This window comes from Pelecanus crispus, chromosome 22 (assembly GCF_030463565.1).
Source record: "Pelecanus crispus isolate bPelCri1 chromosome 22, bPelCri1.pri, whole genome shotgun sequence".
Lineage (NCBI taxonomy): Eukaryota > Metazoa > Chordata > Aves > Pelecaniformes > Pelecanidae > Pelecanus > Pelecanus crispus.
The window spans coordinates 2,042,799-2,062,784 of NC_134664.1; the positions used below are offsets into that span (position 1 = coordinate 2,042,799).

The following is a 19,986-nucleotide window of genomic DNA, read 5'->3' on the forward strand; positions in this document are numbered from 1 at the left end:
GGACCGAGCCCCCTGCGGGCACCACTGGGGGGGGGAAGGGAGGGGCTGCTCTGCAATCGGGGGGCACCCGAGGGTGCTGCTCCACAGCCTCCGGACCTGGATCGGGGCGGGGGGGGAGAGATGGGGGGCATTGAGCAGAGCTGGGGAGGGGGCAGGTGGGGCTCCCAGCCAAGGGTGCCGGGGGGTTCCTGGGGGGGTCCCGGGGGGGTCCCGGGGGTCTCACCGGGCTCAGTACGGCCGGTTGGCGTCTTTGGGCCTCTTGAGCTGCACCTTGAGGCGCTTCATCCCGATCTGGAAGCCGTTCATGGCCTGGATGGCCGCCTGGGCGCTGGCCGGGTTGTCAAAGCTCACGAAGCCTGCAGGGACGGCGGGGACATCGGGGGACATTGGGGACTGGGGGAGGTGGCCACAACCCCCCTGCCTCTGCCCCGCCACCCTGGGGGGGCGGGGGCTCTGCTGTGGGGCGAGGTGGCCCCGTGGCACCCGCTGTGGTGGCCCTGTGGCACCCGCTGTGGTGGTCCTGTGCCCTGGCCGCGGTGTCCCCGGCCCCCATCCCTGGTGTCCCTGGCCCCGGTGTCCCTGTGCCCTAGCCGCGGTGTCCCCGGCCACAGTGTCCCCATGCCCTGGCCACAGAGTCCCCATCACCGGTGGCCCTGGCCCTGGTGTCCCCGTGCCCCGGCTGTGGTGTCCCCATCCCCAGTGGCCCCATCCGTGCTGGCCCCATCCCCGGTGTCCCCATCCCTGGTGGCCCCATCCCTGGTGGCCCTGGTCCCGGTGGCCCCATCCTTGGTGGCCCCATCCCTGGTGGCCCCATCCCCGGTGGCCCTGGTCCCGGTGGCCCCATCCCCGCTGGCCCCATCCCCGGTATCCCTGGTCCTGGTGGCCCCCTCCCCGCTGGCCCCATCCCCGGTGTCCCTGGTCCCAGTGTCCCTGGTCCCAGTGTCCCCATCCCCGGTGTCCCTGGTCCCGGTGTCCCCATCCCCGGTGGCCCTGGTCCCGGTGTCCCCATCCCTGGTGTCCCCATCCCCGCTGGCCCCATCCCCAGTGTCCCTGGTCCTGGTGGCCCCATCCCCGCTGTCCCTGGTCCCAGTGTCCCCGTCCCCACTGGCCCCATCCCCGCTGGCCCCATCCCCGCTGGCCCTACCGAAGCACTTGCTCTGGTTGGTGGCGCGGTCCACGAAGACCTTGGCAGAGATGACGTTGCCGAAGGGCAGGAACATCTGCAGGATCTCGGTGTCGGCGAACTCCTGGGGCAGGTGGTAGATGAAGATGTTACAGCCCTCGGGGCCTGCGGAGGGAGCGGCGTCACAGCAGGCACGGGGGGGGCACCGGCCCCGCGCCCCCCAAACCCGGCCCCATGTGCCCGTGGGCACCCCAAAACCCAGCCCCGGGCACCCACCGGGACCCCCAAAACCTTGCCCTGCACCCACAGCCCCATGGGCACCCTCAGTCCCAAACCCCGCCCTCCCCAGTGGGGCACCCCTAAACCCCGCTGGGGGGGGGGAGGCACCCCAACAACCCCCCATGGGGCATCCCCAGCCCCGCCGATGCCCTGGGGCACCCCGGCCCCGCAGCTCGGGGCACCCCAAGCCCAGCGCCCTGGGGGGGCTCCCTCGGGGGTCTCGGGGGGGCCCTGGGCCGTGCTCACCTTCGCGCTGCTGCTGCTGCGGGGGGGGCGGGGGGGCGAGCAGGGGCCCCGGGGGGGCGAAGGCCGGGCTCACCAGCCCGTAGGCTGCCGGGTAGGCGGCTGCGGGGGCGAGACAGGGTCAGCCCGGTGCCGGGGGGACACAGACACCCCCCCCCCCCCGGCACCCCCCTCCAGCCCAGCACTTCCCAGTGCCCCCCAAAGCCGTGCGATGCCCCCCCAGTAGCCTCAAACGGCCCCCAGTGCCCTCCCAGCACTTCACGGTGCCCCCCAAAGCCATGCAGTGCCCCCCCCAGTGCCCCCCAGTACCCACCCACCCCAGCCTTCCAGTGTCCCCCCAGTGCCCCCCTGAGCCCCGAGTGCCCCCCAATGCCATGCACTGGTCCCCCACTGCTATCCCAGTGCCCCCCCAGTCCTAATCAATGCCCTCCCAGTCCCTCCCAGGTACCCCCAACGTCCCCCCGGTGCCTCCCAGGTGCCCCCAACATCCCCCAGTGCCTCCCAGGTGTCCCCAGTACCCTCCCAGTACCCACCAGTGCCATGCAATGCCCCCCCAGTACCCTCCCAGTGCCCCCCAGTGCTCCCAGTTCCCGACCTGTGTAGTGCTGCATGCCGGCGTAGGCTTGCTGCAGGGGGTCCCCCGGGGCGGCGGGGCTCTGGGCTGGGGGCAGAGGGGGCTGTTAGGGGGGCCGGGGGGCGGCGGGGGCACGGGGTGGGGGGGTGGCAGGCACCTGGGAAGGGGGGGACCCCGCCGGCGTAGACGGCCTCGGGGGCGGGGGGTCCCGCGGGCTGCGCCGGCACTGGGCTGTAGCCATTGACGCTCAGCGGGGCCGCGATGGCGGGCACCGGCGTGGCGGCCATGGCCGGCGGCGTGCTGGTTCCTGCGGGGACACCCGCGTCACCCCCGTGGTGGCACCTCCATGCCCTCCGTGTCCCCCCACCCCACCCCAGGTGGCCCCGTCCCTCCGCGTCCCCATCGTGAGGGTCCCGAATCCAGGTGTCTCCAGCCCGCGGTGCCACCTCCACGTCTTCATTGCAGTGCCACCCTCCCCGTGTCCCCGTCCCATCCCTGGGCATCCCCATCCCTGGTGCCCCCCATCCCTGGTGCCCCCCATCTCCCCCTGCCTCCCTGTCTTCCCATGGCCCCCCACATCTCCCCTTGCTGCCCCTGTGTCCCTGCCGTGTCCCCACATCTCTGTTCCCATCGCCCCCATCCCGATGTCCCCGTCCCCAACGCCACTCTCGTGTCCCCATCCCTGGTGCCCCACCTCCCAGCGCCACCTCGCCATGTGCTCCATCCCTGGACAGCCCTGATGTCCCCCATTCCCAGGTGTCCCCCCCCATCTCTGGTGTCCCCCATCCCTGGTGTCCCTCATTCGCAGGTGTTCCCTCATATCCCATGTCCCCATCTCTGGTGTCCCCCATTCCCGGGTGCCCCCATTCCCAGGCATCCCCCATATCCCCATCCCTGATGTCCTCCATCCATTCCCAGGTGCCCCACGTCCCGTGTCCCCATCCCTGATGTCCTCCATCCATTCCCAGGTGCCCCACGTCCCGTGTCCCCATCCCTGATGTCCTCCATCCATTCCCGGTGCCCCCATGTCCCGTGTCCCCATCCCTGTTGTCCTCCATCCATTCCCGGTGCCCCCATGTCCCCATCCCTGTTGTCCTCCATCCATTCCCGGGTGCTCCCACGTCCCGTGTCCCCATCCCTGATGTCCTCCATCCATTCCCGGTGCCCCACGTCCCGTGTCCCCATCCCTGTTGTCCTCCATCCATTCCCGGGTGCTCCCACGTCCCGTGTCTCCATCCCTGATGTCCTCCATCCATTCCCGGTGCCCCCATGTCCCCATCCCTGTTGTCCTCCATCCATTCCCGGGTGCTCCCACGTCCCGTGTCCCCGTCCCTGATGTCCTCCATCCATTCCCGGTGCCCCCATGTCCCCATCCCTGTTGTCCTCCATCCATTCCCGGGTGCTCCCACGTCCCGTGTCTCCATCCCTGATGTCCTCCATCCATTCCCGGTGCCCCCATGTCCCCACCCCTGATGTCCTCCATCCATTCCCAGGTGCCCCCACGTCCCGTGTCCCCATCCCTGTTGTCCTCCATCCATTCCCGGGTGCCCCCACGTCCCGTGTCCCCATCCCCAGTGTCCCCAGTGTCCCCGTCCCCCCTGTGCCAGGTGCCACCTACCTGAGGAGGGGGGCAGGGGGAGTGGCGATGAGCCCGTTGGGGTTGACTGTGCCCATGTGCTGCATCTGGACGGCCATGGTGGCCATGGGGCTGAGGTAGGCCGAGTGGGCGGCCACCAGGGCCGCCTGCTGCTGCATCAGCTGCGGGGACAGCGCCTGGCACCGGGGTCCCCTCCCGGAGCCGTGACCCCACCCCGCCGAGGGGGACCCTCATGGCCCTGTGGCCGCCACCCCGCACCCCGGTGCCACCACACTGGGCCGTGGAGAGCCAGCAGCTCCCCATCACCCCAACGCTCATCACCACTGGGTCCCCACCCCGGAGCGTGGAGCTCCACCACCTCCCCAGCCCCATCACCCCAACATCCCTCACCCCCTGGCCCTGCCCTGCGTTACGGGGTCCATCCCCCTCCCGCTGTCACCCCAGAGCCCCCATTCTGGACAACGGGGCCCAGCCTCTCCCAGTGCCCATCACCCAGCATCCCCATCCACCATCAAGGGGGTTTGGTCCATCAGTGTCCATCATGATGGACGTCCCAGCATCCGTCACCAGACACCCATCACCCCAATGACCTCATGCTGGGCCATGGCAGGGGGGGTCCAACAGCCCCATGACCATCCTGTCCCCCCCCCGGTGCCCCGTGCCCACCCTACCGCCTGCGTGTAGGCGCTGTAGGCCCCGAACTGGAGGGCGATGGGGCTGAACATGCCCAGCTGGCTGGCGACCTGCTGCATCCGCCGCAGGCCCCGCTCCTTCTCCGTGTCCGCAAACTTCACCACCAGGCTGGAGGAGGCGCCCTGCGAGGGGACACGGTGCCCACGCCGTCACCCGGGGGGGCGGCCACCCGTGCTGGGCTGCTGGGACCCCCGGGGGGCGAGAGGGTGGGGGCGGTGACAGGGATGGTGGGGATGGTGGTGGGGTGATAACGGGAACGAGGAGAGGGATGATGATAGGGATGATGGTGGGGATGATGACAAGGATGATGACGGGGATGATGGTGGGGATGATGACGAGGGTCGTGATGGGGATGATGGTGGGGATGATGACGAAGGTGGAGATGGGGAGCATGAAGAGGGTGGCGATGGGGACGATGACGAGGGTGATGATGGGGACGATGGTGGGGACGGTGACGAGGGTGGCGATGGGGACAATGACGAGGGTGGTGATGGGGATGATGGTGGGGACGATGACAAGGGTGGCGATGGGGATGACAAGGGCAGCAATGGGGACAATGGTGGGGATGATGACGAGGGTGGCGATGGGGAGGATGGGGATGATGACGAGGGTGGCGATGGGGAGGATGATGAGGGTGGCGAAGGGGATGATGGGGAGGATGACGAGGGTGGCGATGGGGACGATGGGGAGGATGACAAGGGTGGTGATGAGGATGATGGTGGGGGCGATGACAAGGGTGGCGATGGGGACGATGGTGGGGATGATGACGACGAGGGTGGTGATGAGGATGATGGGGACGATGGTGGGGATGATGACGAGGGTGGCGACGGGGACGATGGGGAGGATGACGAGGGTGGTGATGAGGACGATGGTGGGGATGATGACGAGGGTGGCGATGGGGATGATGATGCCGGCGTGCCTGGCAGTGCCCGTCTCACCGGCAGGGTGCGGCTCCCGTGGAGGGCGGCAATGGCGGCCTGGGCCTCCGCGTGGCTCTGGAACTTGACGAAGGCGCAGCCTGGGGACAGCAGGTCAGCGCCGCACGGGGCCCAGGGCACCCACCTCCCCCCAGCGCAACCCCCCACGGGGCCCGGGGCACCCACCTCCCCCCAGCGCAACCCCCCACGGGGCCCGGGGCACCCACCTCCCCCCAGCGCAACCCCCCACGGGGCCCGGGGCACCCACCTCCCCGCGGGGCAACCCCCCATGGGGTCTGGGGCACCCACCTCCCCCCGGGGCAACCCCCCATGGGGCCGGGGGCACCCACCTCCCCCCGGGGCAACCCCCCACGGGGCCCGGGGCACCCACCTCCCCCCGGGGCAACCCCCCATGGGGCCCAGGGCTCCACCCAGGGTGTTTGGGGACGGGGACAACGGCCACCGTGCAGGGTGCCCTGAGCCCTGCCATGGCCTGCGGGCCCCCTCGGACCCCCCCCCATCACCCCCCTGCCCCATGGCCCCCCTTGAACCCTCTCCACCCCCCCCATGGACCCTCAACCCCATCCCTGCCCCCTGCACCCCCCCCACTTCACACCCCTGCCCCACGGATCCCCTCCTCCCCACCCCACAGAGCCCTCGGGGACCCCCCAGGCCCCCCCCAGCCCCCCCGGCCCCCCACCTTTGCTGGTGCCGTCGGGGCCGCGCAGCACCGTGCACTCATCAATGGTGCCGAAGGGCTCGAACATCTTGCGCACGTCCTCGTCCGCCTGCTGCTTGCTCAGCATCCCCACGAAGAGCTTGCGGTCCTCTGCGGGGACAGCGGGGGTGGCACGGGGACAGCGGGGTGGCATGGGGACAGCAGGGTGGGGACCCCCCCCCGGGGACACCGTGCTGAGCTGGGACCCAGGAACAGGGATATGGGGACATCGGGATGGGCTGGGACCCCTGGGAATGGGGACACCCCACGGGGCTGGGGACTCCCCCCCAGGGAATGGGGACATGGGGGGGACAGGGATGGGGACCCCCTGCCCTGGGGACAGAGCCCTGGGATGGTGGCAGGGATGGGGACCCTGGGATGGGGACCCTGGGGTTGGGGACCCTGGGATGGGGACCCCAGGGATGGGGACAGGGATGGGGACCCTGGGGATGGGGACAGGGATGGGGACCCCGGGGATGGGGCCAGGGATGGGGCCCCGGGGATGGGAACAGGGATAGGGACAGGGATGGGGCCCCCCCACCCGGCTGACACCCGTCCTGGGGGTGGGGGTGGGGGTGGACGTGGGGTGGCCCTGGGGTCTCGGGGGGGCACGGGGGCGGTTTGGGGACACAGGGGTTGGGCCCGGGGCCCCGGGGGGGGGGAGGGGGGGGGGTACCTCCGCGGCTCTCACTGTCCGCCGGCTTCACCTGGATGGGCCGGTTCATCTGGGGGGCACAGAGGGGGGATGGGGACACAGCCCCCCCCCCCCACCCCCCCGAGGGCCCCAGGCGTCCGGCCGGGCACCCCCACGCGCGGCAGCTGCACGGATCTTCCCCCCCCCCCCGCCCCCCCCGGCCCCCCGAAGATGCTCCCGTCGCCATGGCAACCCCGGCCCTGCATCCCGTTACCCGGCAACGGGCGCCGCGGCGGCCGCCGCTGGGGGGGAGGCTGAGGGGCCCCGGGGTGCGCTCACGAGCACCCCCCACCCCCCCTGCTAATTAGGGGGGGATGAACCCCCCCCCGCCCCCCCTCCAGCCCCGTAACCCCCAGAGACCGGGGGGGGGGGCAGGGCGCAGATGCCCGGTAACCATGGCAACGGCAGAACGTGCTCCATGGCAACCGCCTACTCATCCCCAATTTACCCATCCCCGTTGCCCGGCAACGCCGCTGACATCATCAGCGCTCGCTATAAACAATGACGGGGATGGGGGGGGGGTGGAGATTTGGGGGGGGGGGGGGGCAGGGAAGGGGGGGGACCCCCGGGCCGGCCGTGACCCCGCCCCCCCCCGGGATGGGGCCGTGCCCGGGGGGGGGGGGAGGGGCCGTGCCCCGTGCCGGGGGGGGCGGGGTCGGCCCCATCTGACCCCCCCAGCCCCTTTCCCCGCCGAAAGCGAAGGTGCCCCCCAGCCCCCCCGCCCCAGCTGCCGCTGCCCCCCCGCACTAATCCCCCCCTAATCCCCCCGGGCCCGGATCAGCCCCGGCCGCAGCGCGGGGGGGGGGCGGCGCGGGGGGCACCGGGCCCCCAACGCCCCAAATTGCCCCGGGGCTCCCCCCCCCCCCCCAGCGTCGCCCCTCGGGGCCTGGGGGTGCGGGGGGGCCCGGCGCGGTGGGGCGGGGGCAGCTGGCGGGGCGGTGCCGCCCCTAATCCCCCCCCCCCCCCCCCGTAAATCCCCCCCCCCCGGGATTTACAGCCCCCAAATCCCCGGATTATCCCGGCGAAGCCAAATCCCCCCCGGGGCCGGCGGGACACGCGCAGCCCGGCGGGGGGGGGCACCGACCCCCCCTGCCACCACACCCGGGACCCCTAAACCCCCCCCCCAAAACCACCCCCCCCCACGAGGCCCCGCACCCGCATCCCCCCGCAGCCACGATGGGGGGGGGGGGCTGGGACCCCCCAGCTGCCATGGGGGGGGTGGGGGGGCACCCAGAGCCTGGGATCCCCCCCCCAATTCCCCCCCCCCCCGGGCTTTGTTAGCTCAGCTGCCCGGTGCCCGCCGCTCGCCTGGCAACGCTTCGTTAGCGCCAGGCCTTCGTTAGCGCCAGGCCTTCGTTAGCGCCAGGCCTTCGTTAGCCGTCTCCAGGCGACGCGGCGCCCGCCCGCTATTTATAACCCCCCCCAGCAGGTGTTCGGGGGGTGCCCCCCCCCCCGCCCCAGCAAAGGTGGGGGTGTCACGGGCGGGGGGTCCCCACTCACCCCCGGGAGGGTTTTCTGCTCGTGCAGGGCGCTCTGCGCCTTCAGGGCCGACTCGCGGGCGCAGTAGGTCAGGAAGGCGCATCCTGGGGGGAGAGATGGGGCGGGGGGCGGCATGGGGGGGTGCGGGACCCCGCACCCACAGCCCACGGCCCCACAGAGCACCCAGACCCCCTATAGCACCCAGACCCCCATATAGCACCCAGACCCCCATATAGCACCCAGACCCCCTATAGCACCCAGACCCCCATATAGCACCCAGACCCCCATATAGCACCCAGACCCCCCTATAGCACCCAGACCCCTATATAGCACCCAGACCCCATAGAGCACCCAGACCCCATATGGCACCTATGTCCCCATAGAGCACCCAGACCCCCACGCCCCCATATAGCACCCACGTCCCCATATGGCACCCAGATCCCCTATGGTACCCACACCCCCATATAGCACCCATGCCCCCATATAGCACCCAGATCCCCTATGGCACCCAGACCCCCATGTCCCCATATAGCACCCACGTCCCCATACAGCACCCAGACCCCCACACCCCCATATAGCAACCAGATCCCCTATGGTACCCAGACCCCCACGGCTCTATACAGCACCCACGCCCCCATACAGCACCCAGACCCCATATGGCACCCAGAGCCCCTATGGTACCCAGACCCCATATCCCCATAGAGCACCCACAGCCCCACAGATCACCCACGGCCCCATATAGCACCCGCTCCCCATATGGCAGGCACCCAGAGCCCCTATGGTAGCCAGACCTCACATCCCCATATAGCACCCAGACCCCCACGCCCCCATATAGCACCCACATCCCCGTAGGGTACCCACGTCCCCATATAGCACCCAGATCCCCTATGGTACCCAGACCCCACGTCCCCATATAGCACCCAGACCCCCACGCCCCCATAGAGCACCCACATCCCCATAGGGTACCCACGTCCCCATATAGCACCCAGAGCCCCCATGGTACCCAGACCCCACGCCCCCATACAGCACCCACTCCCCATATGGCACCCAGACCCCATGTCCCCCTACAGCACCCAGACCCCCTACAGCACCCAGACCCCCTCTTTTGGGGCGGTGCCACCCCTGGGGACCTTGGCTCTGCCCCGGGCCCAGGCAGGGGACAGGGACAGGGACAGGGACGGGTCCCCGGGGTCCCCAGGCACGGGGCAGCCTCAGCCGGGGGGCAGAGCCCCCGTGCCCCCCCCCAGCCCCGGGGGTCCAGGGCCAGCGGCCCCAAGCCCCCCGGTTCCGCTGTGCGGGCGCCCATCGCCCCGGCCTCAGGCCTGCGCCCGCCTGCCCCGGGGCACAGCCGGTGCCGGGGGCCCAGGGGGACGGGGTCGGGTGTTGGGGGGGCCCTGCGCCGGACAGGCCCCCACTGTGGGCAGCACAGCCCACGCCTCCGCACACCCGCGGCCGTTACACCCCAACCGTGGCACCCCACACAACCATCGTGCACCCCCCAACCATCGCACCCCACACACACCCACTGCGCACCCCCAACCATCGCACACCCCACACACACCCACCGCGCGCCCCCCAACATCGCACACCCCCCACAACCATCGTGCACCCCCCAACCATCGCACACCCCCCACACAACCACCGTGCACCCCCCAACATCACACATACCCACTGTGCACCCCCAACCATCACACCCCACACACAACCACTGCACACCCCCCAACCATCGCACCCCCCACACACCCATCGTGCACCCCCCAACCATAGCACACCGCACACAACCATCGTGCACCCCCCAACCATCGCACCCCACACACAACCATCGTGCACCCCCCAACATCACACATACCCACTGTGCACCCCCCAACCATCGCACACCCCACACAACCATCGTGCACCCCCCAACCATCACACCTCACACACAACCACCGCACACCCCCCGCCATCACACCCCATGCACAACCACCGCACACCCCACACAACCATCGTGCACCCCCCAACCATAGCACCCCACACACAACCACTGCACACCCCCTGCCATCACACCCCACGCACAACCATCGTGCACCCCCCAACCATCGCACACCCCACACAACCGTCGTGCACCCCCCGCCATCACACCCCCCACACAACCATCATGCACCCCCCAACCATCACACCCCACACAACCACCACGCACCCCCCAACACTTCACCCCACACACAACCACTGCGCACCCCCCCCCCAGCACCCCCATCTCCCACCCCCCGCAGCCGTCACAGCCACAGCCCACACCCGTCACCCAGCACCGCAACCAGCCACCCACACAACACCCTGTGCCGGCACAGCCGCTCGCAGCCACCCCCCGCGCCCGCACCGCCGGGCATCACCTGCGCAAACACCCACAGCGCACCCACGCGACACCCCGCACCCACGCGACACCCGGACACGACGCCCCCACCCACCCAACACCCTGACACAACACCCAACACCCGCACGGCCTCCACCGATGTGACAGCCCCAGCGCCCATGGCCGCACAACCACCACCCTACGCCCGCAGCGCCCCGACGCACCCAACACCCCCAGCGCCCCGACACCCCCAGCGCCCCAACACCCCCAGCACCCCGACACCCGCGCGGGCTGTAGCCGGTGCCGGGGGCTAAGCCAGCACCGGGGCCTGGGGTGCCGGGGCCGTGCCCGGGGCCTGCGGCTGCCGGCTGTGCCGTGGGGGTGCCCAGGGCCCCCCGCCGAACCTGGGGCTGGGCCCGGGGCTGTTGCCAATGCCAGGGCTGCTCCCGGTACCGGGGGCTGTACCCGGGGCTGTTCCCGGTACCGGGGGCTGTTCCCGGTACCAAGGGCTGTATCCAGGGCTGTTCCCGGTGCTGGGGGCTGCTCCTGGTACTGGGGGCTGTTGGTGGTACCGGGATTTCTGGTGCCCAGGGCTGTACCTGGGGCCGTTCTCGGTACCGGGGGCTGTACCCGGGGCTGTTCCCGGTACCGAGGGCTGTTCCTGGTACCAAGGACTGTACCCGGAGCTGTTCCCGGTGCCGGGGGCTGCAGCGCTGTTCCCGGTGCCTGAGGCTGCACCCGGCGCTGTTCCCGGTACCGGGGGCTGTACCCGAGGCTGTTCCCGGTGCCTGAGGCTGCACCCGGCGCTGTTCCCGGTACCGAGGGCTGTTCCCGGTGCCTGAGGCTGTACCCGGCGCTGTTCCCGGTACCGGGGGCCGTACCCGGCGCTGTTCCTGGTACCGGGGGCTGCACCCGGCGCTGTTCCCGGTACCGGGGGCCGTTCCCGGGGCCGTTCCCGGGCCCCGCGGCTGCACCCATCTCCCGTTCCCCGTTCCGGCGGGGCCGTGGCCGGTACCGGAGGCCGGCGGCCGTACCTTTGTGCATGCCGGTGTACTTGTCCTTGATGACGGTGAGCTCGTAGATCTTGCCGAACTGCTCGAAGATGGGCTTGAGGTCCTTCTCCTCCAGGTGCCGCGGGATCTGCCCCACGAAGAGTTTGATGGCGTCGGGCTCCTTCATGGGGCCGCCGGGGGGGGGCCGGGCCCCGGGGCCGCTCCCGGCGCTCGGTGCGGCTGCCGGTATCGCCGCCGCGATCGCCGCTGCCGCTGCCACCGCCCGGGATCGGCTACCGCAGCGGTTGCCGCTTTGCGGCTGCCCGGGAACCGGTGCCCGGTGCCCGGTGCCGGCCCGGCCGCGGCGCACACAAAGGACGAGGCGGCCCCGGGGCTCGGCTCGGCTCCGGGGACGGGGCGCGGCGGGGCGGGGGCAGCTCTGCCCGGGGGGCGGCGCTCCCGGCGCTCCCGGTAGGTCCCGGCGCTTTCCCGATGGGGCCTCCCGTGCGGCGGCCCCCAAATCCCGGCGGCTGCCGTCAGCGCCCGGCCCCGCCGGTACCGCCCGCTCGCCGCCCCGGTGCCCCCGGGGGTGGCGGGGGGGGGGGGGCCCGGTACCGGGCGGGGTTGGGTGGGGGGGTGTGGGGAGGGGGGGGGGTCAGCGCCCGGCCCGGCCCATGGCGGCCGCACCGGCCGCCGCTCCCCGAGAGCCCCGGTGGCGGCGGAGCCCCGCGCCCGCTGCGCTCCGGTACCGGCACCGGTACCGGCACCGGCTCCGGACGGGCCCGACCCCGCTCGCCGCTTTTCTTCCTCGGCCGGGGCCGCCCCGCCCCGCCCCGCCCGGTGCTGATGTCAGAGCGGCGGCGGGCACGGCGCACCGGCACCGGGCACCGCACCGGGCCCCGGCCCCGCACCGGGCACTAGCACCGGGCCCCAGCACCGGGCACCGGCCCCGCACCGGGCACAGCACCGGGCACCGCACTGGGCCCCGCACCGGGCCCCGCACCGGGCACCAGCACCGGGCACCGCACCGGGCCCCAGCACCGGGCACCGGCCCCGCACCGGGCACAGCACCGGGCACCGGACTGGGCCCCGCACCGGCCCCGCCTGGGCCCGGGGCTCCGCCGCGGCGGCCCCGCTGGGTGGGAGGGGGGGGGCGCACGGGGGGCGTGTCCGTGTCCCCGTGTGCACACGCGTGGGGTGCGCGGGCACAGGAGCCTGGGCGGGGGGCGGGGGGGGGGGCGAGTCCCCGTGCCCGCCCCCCCGGCGCTGTCCCCGGTGCTGAGCGCCAGGAGCCGGCGGGGCGGGGCGGGGCGCGGCCCCACGGCCCCGCTGTGCACCGGAGCCCCCCCCCCACGGGGACACAGCCCCGTGTCGCCCCCCCCCCCCCCGTTGCCATGGCGACCGGCCGCTCCGGCCGCAGCCAAGATGGCGTCGCCGCAACCGCCGCCGCGTCCCCAGCAGGTGCCGTGGGGCGGGGGCACCCACGGGGGGACCCCCACCCCCCGGCACACGATCGCACGTGGGGGACACTGGGGGGGGGGGGTGCGGTGCCACCCCCCCCCCCCCCCCCCGCGGCGGTGCGGCCCTGCGTGACGCGGCACAGTGCTTTTTTGGGGGGGGGGGGGGGGGGTATGCCGGGGTGTGGCGTGGGCCGACCCACGGGTGACAGCCCCCCCCCCCCCGCAGCCCCCGCTCCGCCTGAGCAGCGAGCGGTACCTGCGGGCGCACCCGGAGACCCGGCTGCTGCTGCGGGGCTTCCTCAGGTGGGACGCGGCCCCCCGTGCCCCCCTCCCCACTCCCCCCGTGCCTCAGTTTCCCCACTCCCCCCCCGTGCCTGTTTCCCCACTCCCCCCGTGCCTCAGTTTCCCCACTCCCCCCCCGTGCCTCAGTTTCCCCACTCCCCCCCGTGCCTCAGTTTCCCCACTCCCCCCGTGCCTCAGTTTCCCCACTCCCCCCCCGTGCCTATTTCCCCACTCCCCCCCCCGTGCCTCAGTTTCCCCACTCCCCCCCCGTGCCTATTTCCCCACTCCCCCCCCCGTGCCTCAGTTTCCCCACTCCCCCCCCGTGCCTCAGTTTCCCCACTCCCCCCCCGTGTCCGTTTCCCCACCCCCCCCCGCCAAGGAATTCCACAGAAACACCTGGATCGGGCCGAACCGCTTCCCATTTGCCGCAGCGGGAACACACACAACAGCCCCTTCCCCCCAAAACCCTGTGCCCCCCCCAAACCCCGCTGTGTGTCCCCCCCCCCCACACTCTTGCAGGGAGCTGCTGCTCCAGCGCCCGGCCGACGTCCTGGAGTTCGCTGCAGGTGAGGGGGGCACGGGGGGGTCCCCACAGCCCACGGGGGTCCCACAGCCCGGGGGGGGGGGTCCCCACAACCTACACGGGGGGGCCACGGGGGTCCCACAGCCCGGGGAGGCACGGGGGGGTCCCCACATCCCACGGGGTGGGGCACAGGGGTCCCCCAGCCCACAAGCAGGGCATGGGGGGGACCCCACAGCCCAGGCTGGGGGGGGCATGGGGGTCCCACAGCCTCGGGGGGGGCATGGGGGGGACCCCACAGCCCACAGGGGCAGACACTGGGGGGTCCCCACAGCCCACGGGGGGGGCACGGGTGTCCCACAGCACAGGGGGGGGCATAGGAGGGTCCCCACAGCCTGGGGGGGGCATAGGAGGGCCCCCACAGCCCACAGGGGTGGGGGCCCAGCCTCCCGCTCCCCCCCTGCCCCCCAGGGTACTTCACGCAGCCGGAGCTGCCGGGCCGGATCCAGGAGGAGCTGGGAAGGCCGGGAGCAGCGCCCTGAGGCGGGGGGCAGCAGGGGGGGGCATGGGGTCTCGCTCCAATAACAGGCGCTGAGACCCCACGCCCAGCGTCCTGTGCTGCTGCGGCGTCACCGTCCCCCACGGCGTCACCGTCCCCCACCGGTGCTCCCAGGGGGGCTGGGGGGAGAAGGTGCCGTCGCGGGGGGGGGTGTGGGTGCAGCGAGGGGGTGTACGGGGGGTCCCCGGGGAGCTGCACCCCACCGTGCCCGGGAAGGGGACCCCCACCACGCCCTTTATTCGGTGCAGCGGTGCCAGCAGGAGCAGGGCCGGGGGGCACCGTGCCAGACCAGCCCCACACCAAATCCTTCCCGGGGAAACCCCCCTCCCGCTCCCCCAGCGCCTACCGGCACCGAACGGGCGCTGGGCACGCGGTGGGGCGCACGCGGCGGCCCCCCCCCGGGCTCAGAGGAGCGCGTCCCGGCGTGCCGCCAGCTGCGCCTGCTGCTGCGCCAGCCAGTGCTTGTAGCGCTTGGTCTTGGGCCGCAGGAACTTCACCACGGCCATGGGCACCCGCACGGTCTCCAGCCCATTCACCTGCGGCACGGGAGGAGGGAAGGGGGGGTCACGGTTGGGGAGCCCCCCCCGTGACCACCCCCCCGTACCCCCCATAGAGCAGGGAGCGGCTGCTGCGCTCCGGCTTGCGGCTGCTCGCCTTTCTCTTCCCCCGTCCTGCGCCCACGGGAGCTCCGACCCTAAATCCCGGTGGGGTCTGAGCTCGGGGAGGAGCAGGGGAAAGCTGGGAAGCGGGAGGGAAGCGGGAGGGAAGCGGGAGGGAAGCGGGAGGGAAGCGGGAGGGAAGCGGGAGGGAAGCGGGGTGCCCTCGCCCCTTCCCTTCCCCGCTCGCCGCGGGGATTCAGCGCAGGGAACGAAGCGGGAGCCTTTGCCGAGGCGCCCGGCGGCAATGACACGGATTCGGAGCCACGGGAGGTGGTTTCGGAGCCGGCTCCGCTCCCTGGAGGAGCCGGGAAGGACAAAAGATGAATGGCGGCGGGCGAGGAGATGCTCTCGTCTATCTAGGTCATGGGGATGGGGTTTTTTGTTGGGTTTCTTTTTTTAAATAAAGTATTTCCGCTCCTCACACCCCACCCTGTGCCAGAGGCCGGGCACCGCCGGCTCGGCTCGGGGTTTCTCTGCTGCAGGCACGTGGGCAAAACCGCTGGCGGCAGACCCCTGTGGGAGACCGGGACGGGTTGTGCGAGGCGGAGAGGTGCGGAGAAGGGAAACTGAGGCACAGCGGGGCTGCGCTCGCAGAGCTGGGAAGGGAACAGAGAGGCGGGGACGGAGAGGTGGGGACGGAAGGGCCCCTCGCTCACCGTCACGTCGCACCAGTACTCGCCCCACCGGGTGATGGGCTCCTCCGGCAGCTTCAGCGCGTGGGGAGGCACGAAAACTCGCAGCTGAGAAACAAAGCCAGGCCTGGGAGTGAAGGCTGGGGAGCGGGGGCAGCCCACAGCCCCCCGCCCTGGCTCCCCGGCCCCTTAACGGGACACCGGCACGGCAAGGGCAGAGCTGCCGGGCCCCGCGCTGCCCGCGGGAGGGACGCGGCCTCGCCTCCCCGTTTATCGTCTTCCTTTCTTAAGCCCTTTAAGGTCTTAAACCCTCTGCTGAGCTGCTCTCGGCACGCGCCGCGGCTGAGCCCCAAACCAGCTACGGACGCGCCGCTGGCTCCTCAAACCCGAGCTAAACCCCTTCGGCGACGTCCCCCCGCCCCGCCCCGCCCTGGGATTTGGGCCCCCACAACTGATTCCCGCGGCTCCGCTCACGCATGGGAGCTCCTGGCAGCGGCAAAGAGCTCCCAGCCGGCGCGGAGCTGGCTCTAGGCAACGCCGGCAAGAACCACTCACGTTTTTGAGGAAGTGGCGAGCCACGATTTCGTTGTTCAGCTCCCACTTGACGTTGTTTTTCATGCCCACCTCGAGGCGGCAGCTCTTGAGGAACCTGATGGTCTGTAAAAGCGAGGAGAAAGGTGTCGGGGAGCGGAGGGGAGAGTGCTGCGCTCCCAACGCTCCAGGCAGGAAGTCGGTGAGGGCCTGAGGGGCTCGGGCAAGCGAGCAGGGGGGTGCTGGGGGTACAGGGGTGCCCCGGCCCTCAACCCAGCTCCGGGAAGCACACAAAGCAGGCAGCTGCCTGCTCGAGCCACAGCTGGAGGGAAAAGGCTCCCGGCCCCTGGCCAAGAGGCTCCGGCTGAGGCTTTGCGCTTTCCAGGACTCACAGATCTCTCTGGAACAACTTTAGACTCGCTGGTGCCCCTGCGCTCACCTTCTCCCCGCTCTGGGTTTGGAGCACCTCCAGCTTCCCTTCTTGGCGCAGCTGCGAGGAAAAGGGGATGGAGAAGAAGAAATTAAAGAAAGGCTCGGCAACGCCGTGTGCCGGGCAGCCTGCACGCTGCCAGGGGAAAGGCAGAGGCACCGAGGGTTCCCCTGTCAGCGCAAACCCTTCGGCACTCCGCAAAGGAATCTATTAACAAGTGGGGCTCATCACGGGACCGTATTTCTAAGGCAATCGGCAGATCACGCCCCACACAACCAAAGGCACGTGGGTGGAGCGAGACAGGGGCGATCCCAAAGAGCACCCGACCCTTTTAAACCGACATCTCTGCCCCTTCTTTAAGATCTCCTGATTTCAAAGCGTGGACAGGCTAAAAACACCCCGGCCGGGCTCAGAGAATCCCCTGCATGCCGACTCACCTTCTTCTCCTCCTCGAACATCTTTTTGTTCTCCGGCGATGCGTAGACAGCCAGCCCCTGGGGCAGGAGCTTGTTACGACCCACGTGTTTCTTCACGCTGACCAAGTCACCCCGGCTCCCCAAATCTGTGAGGACAGGGGCGAGAGAAGAGGTGATGTTAGCAAGGCGTGCGCTGGAGAAGCGCCAGGTCCGCAGCCCCCACAGCAGCTCTGAGGTTCCATCTGACAGAGATTTAAAAAAGAAAAAAGACCCAAAATACCACAAAATTATCGGTTTCGGGACTCCGCAACCCTAAACCAGCCCGCAGCCTGACGGATGAATCCCTGCCACCACCAGATCATTGGGAACGGGGACTAACTGGGGGGATCCTGCCTCTCCCCTACACGGGCGAGGGCGAAATGCGACAGAAACCGAATTAAGCCCCGAGACCGGTGCCCAGCTGGGGCCCAGCACTGCTGCAGGAAGGCGAACGCCTGTGAAAAGGCACGCACTCTCCACCGACTGGGTGAGGATCAGCTCCAAATCCTTCTTGGGCAGGTGCTTGGTGTCCTCCAGCAGCCGGTAGACACGGTGCCTCCGGGGGTGCAGGCGGGGCTGCCGCCCCTCCTTGCTGAGCGGGACCTGCCACCACCGCTCCACCACCACCGTCCCCTGGCCCGGGAGGGACAGTGAGCCCGCAGCCGAGGAACCCGGGCGCTTCCTGGCCGCGAATCCCGCTCCCTCGCGGGGAGGAGCGACCGAGGCGAGAGGAAAACACGCACACACCCCCCTGCAAAAGTCAGGGTCACCCCCGCCCTCCCCATCCCCTCCCCGTCCGACACAAGGGCCACAAATCCCCCGGGGACAAGGTGGCTGCCCCCTGGGTGAGCCCGACACCCCCCGGCGCCCAACCGAGCGCTCCCCATGCCCATACGCTCTATACCCCCTCCCGCACCCCTATGGATGCCCCGACGCCCCTGTGCAGGGCCTCACACGCTCCATGAACACCCCCCGCTCCCCAGCACCCAACAGCCGCCCCCAGCACCCCCCTCACGGACACCCCGCACCCCCCCAGCACCCCCCACCCCGCCAGCACCCCCCACCCCCCTCACGGACATCCCGCACCCCCCCAGCGACACCCCCCCCCCCAGCACCCTCCACCCCCCTCACGGACACCCCGCACCCCCCGCTCCCCTCACGGATACCCCGCACCCCCCATCCCCCTCACGGACACCCCGCACCCCCCACCCCCCTCACGGACACTCCACACCCCCCATCCCCCTCACGGACACCCCGCACCCCCAGCACCCCCCTCACGGACACCCCGCAACCCCCAGCGCCCAGCCGCCCACCCCGGTACCCGGGCAGCCCCGGCAGCCCCCCCGCAGAAGCCCCCGGCCCTCACCCGGCCGTGGCTGAGGCTCAGGGCCCGGCTCGCCGCCCGCAGCAGGAGGCCGCAGCCCCCCGCCGCCCCCCGGCCCAACATGGCGGCCCCCGCCCCGCTCCCGCCGCGCCTGCGCACAGGGGGCCCCGCGCCTGCGCCTGCGCAGCACCCACGGCCCGCTGCGGCCGGCGGGACAGCGGGATAGCCGGCCCGGTAGCCCAGGCCCCGCCCCCGGTAGCCCAGACACCCCCGGTGGCCCAGACCCGCCCCCGGTGACCCAGACACCCCCGGTGGCACAGCCGTCCCCGGTGGCCCAGACCCCGCCCCCGGTGGCCCAGACACCCCCGGTGGCACAGACCTGCCCCCGGTAGCCCAGACCCCTCCCCGGTGGCCCCAACCGCCCCCGGTAGCCCAGACACCCCCCCGGTGACCCCAACTTCCCCCCCAATGCCCCACACCCCCCCGGTGACCCAGCGGCCCCCGGTAGCCCAGGCCCCGCCCCCGGTGGCCCAGCCGCCCCCGGTGGCCCAGACACCCCCCCCCCCCCCGGTGGCCCCAACTGCCCCCCCAATGCCCCACACCCCCCCGGTGACCCAGCTGCCCCCCAGTAGCCCAGACCCTCCCCCCGGTGGCCTCAACTCCCCCCCGGTAGCCCAGACCCCGCCCCCGGTAGCCCAGACACCCCCGGTGGCACAGCCGCCCCCAGTAGCCCAGACACCCCCCGGTGGCCCCAACCGCCCCTGGTAGCCCAGACACCCCCCCCCCCCGGTGGCCCCAACCGCCCCCGGTAGCCCAGACACCCCCCCCCCCGGTGGTCCCAACCGCCCCCGGTAGCCCAGACACCCCCCCCCCCCCCCCGGTAGCCCAGACACCCCCCCGGTGACCCCAACCGCCCCCCCAATGCCCCACACCCCCCCGGTGACCCAGCTGCCCCCTGGTAGCCCAGACCCTCCCCCGGTGGCCTCAACTCCCCCCCCCCGGTAGTCCAGACACCACCCCCCCCGTGGCCCCAACTGCCTCCCCAGTAGCCCAGACCACCCCGGTGGCCCCTATTCCCCCCCCAATGCCCCACACCCCCCTGGTAGCCCAGACCCTCCCCAGTGGCCCCACCTCTCCCCCAGTAGTCCAGACCTGCCCCGGTGGCCCCAACCACCCCCTGGTAGCCCAGACCCCCCTCTCAGTGGCCCCAACTGCCCCCTGGTAGCCCAGACCCTCCCCAGTGGCCCCAACTGCCACCTCCCATGGCCCCAACTACTACCCAGTAGTCCAGACCCTCCCCCCAGTGGCCCCAACTGCCCCCTGGTAGCCTGCACCACCCCCCGCCATAGCCCAGACCCCCCCCCAGTAGCCTGCACCATCCCCTGCCGTAGCCCAGACCTGTCCCCAGTAGCCTGCACCACCCCCCGCCGTAGCCCAGACCCGCCCCAGTAGCCCCAACTGCCCCCCAGTGGCCCCGAGCCCCCAGATGCCCCCAA

At 71.7% G+C, this 19,986-nt stretch overlaps 2 protein-coding genes across 2 annotated transcripts; both read right to left on the minus strand.

The window, feature by feature from the left end:
* Positions 1 to 228: 228 nt before the first annotated feature.
* Positions 229 to 11,825, minus strand: LOC142595611 (CUGBP Elav-like family member 3). The gene is given in 13 exon segments (XM_075724270.1): positions 229 to 356; positions 1,145 to 1,288; positions 1,649 to 1,747; positions 2,241 to 2,306; positions 2,377 to 2,526; positions 3,838 to 3,856; positions 3,858 to 3,977; positions 4,488 to 4,631; positions 5,448 to 5,527; positions 6,127 to 6,255; positions 6,821 to 6,869; positions 8,339 to 8,421; positions 11,681 to 11,825. Coding segments are annotated over 13 exon segments (1,356 nt in total).
* Positions 11,826 to 14,863: 3,038 nt separating this feature from the next.
* Positions 14,864 to 18,613, minus strand: MRPL9 (mitochondrial ribosomal protein L9). The gene is made up of 7 exons (XM_075724513.1): positions 18,533 to 18,613; positions 17,640 to 17,799; positions 17,149 to 17,273; positions 16,721 to 16,771; positions 16,306 to 16,407; positions 15,775 to 15,858; positions 14,864 to 14,995 (listed from the first exon to the last, which is right to left on the minus strand). The coding sequence occupies exons 1-7, from the start codon at positions 18,611 to 18,613 to the stop codon at positions 14,864 to 14,866; spliced, it is 735 nt and encodes a 244-aa protein (XP_075580628.1).
* Positions 18,614 to 19,986: the final 1,373 nt, after the last annotated feature.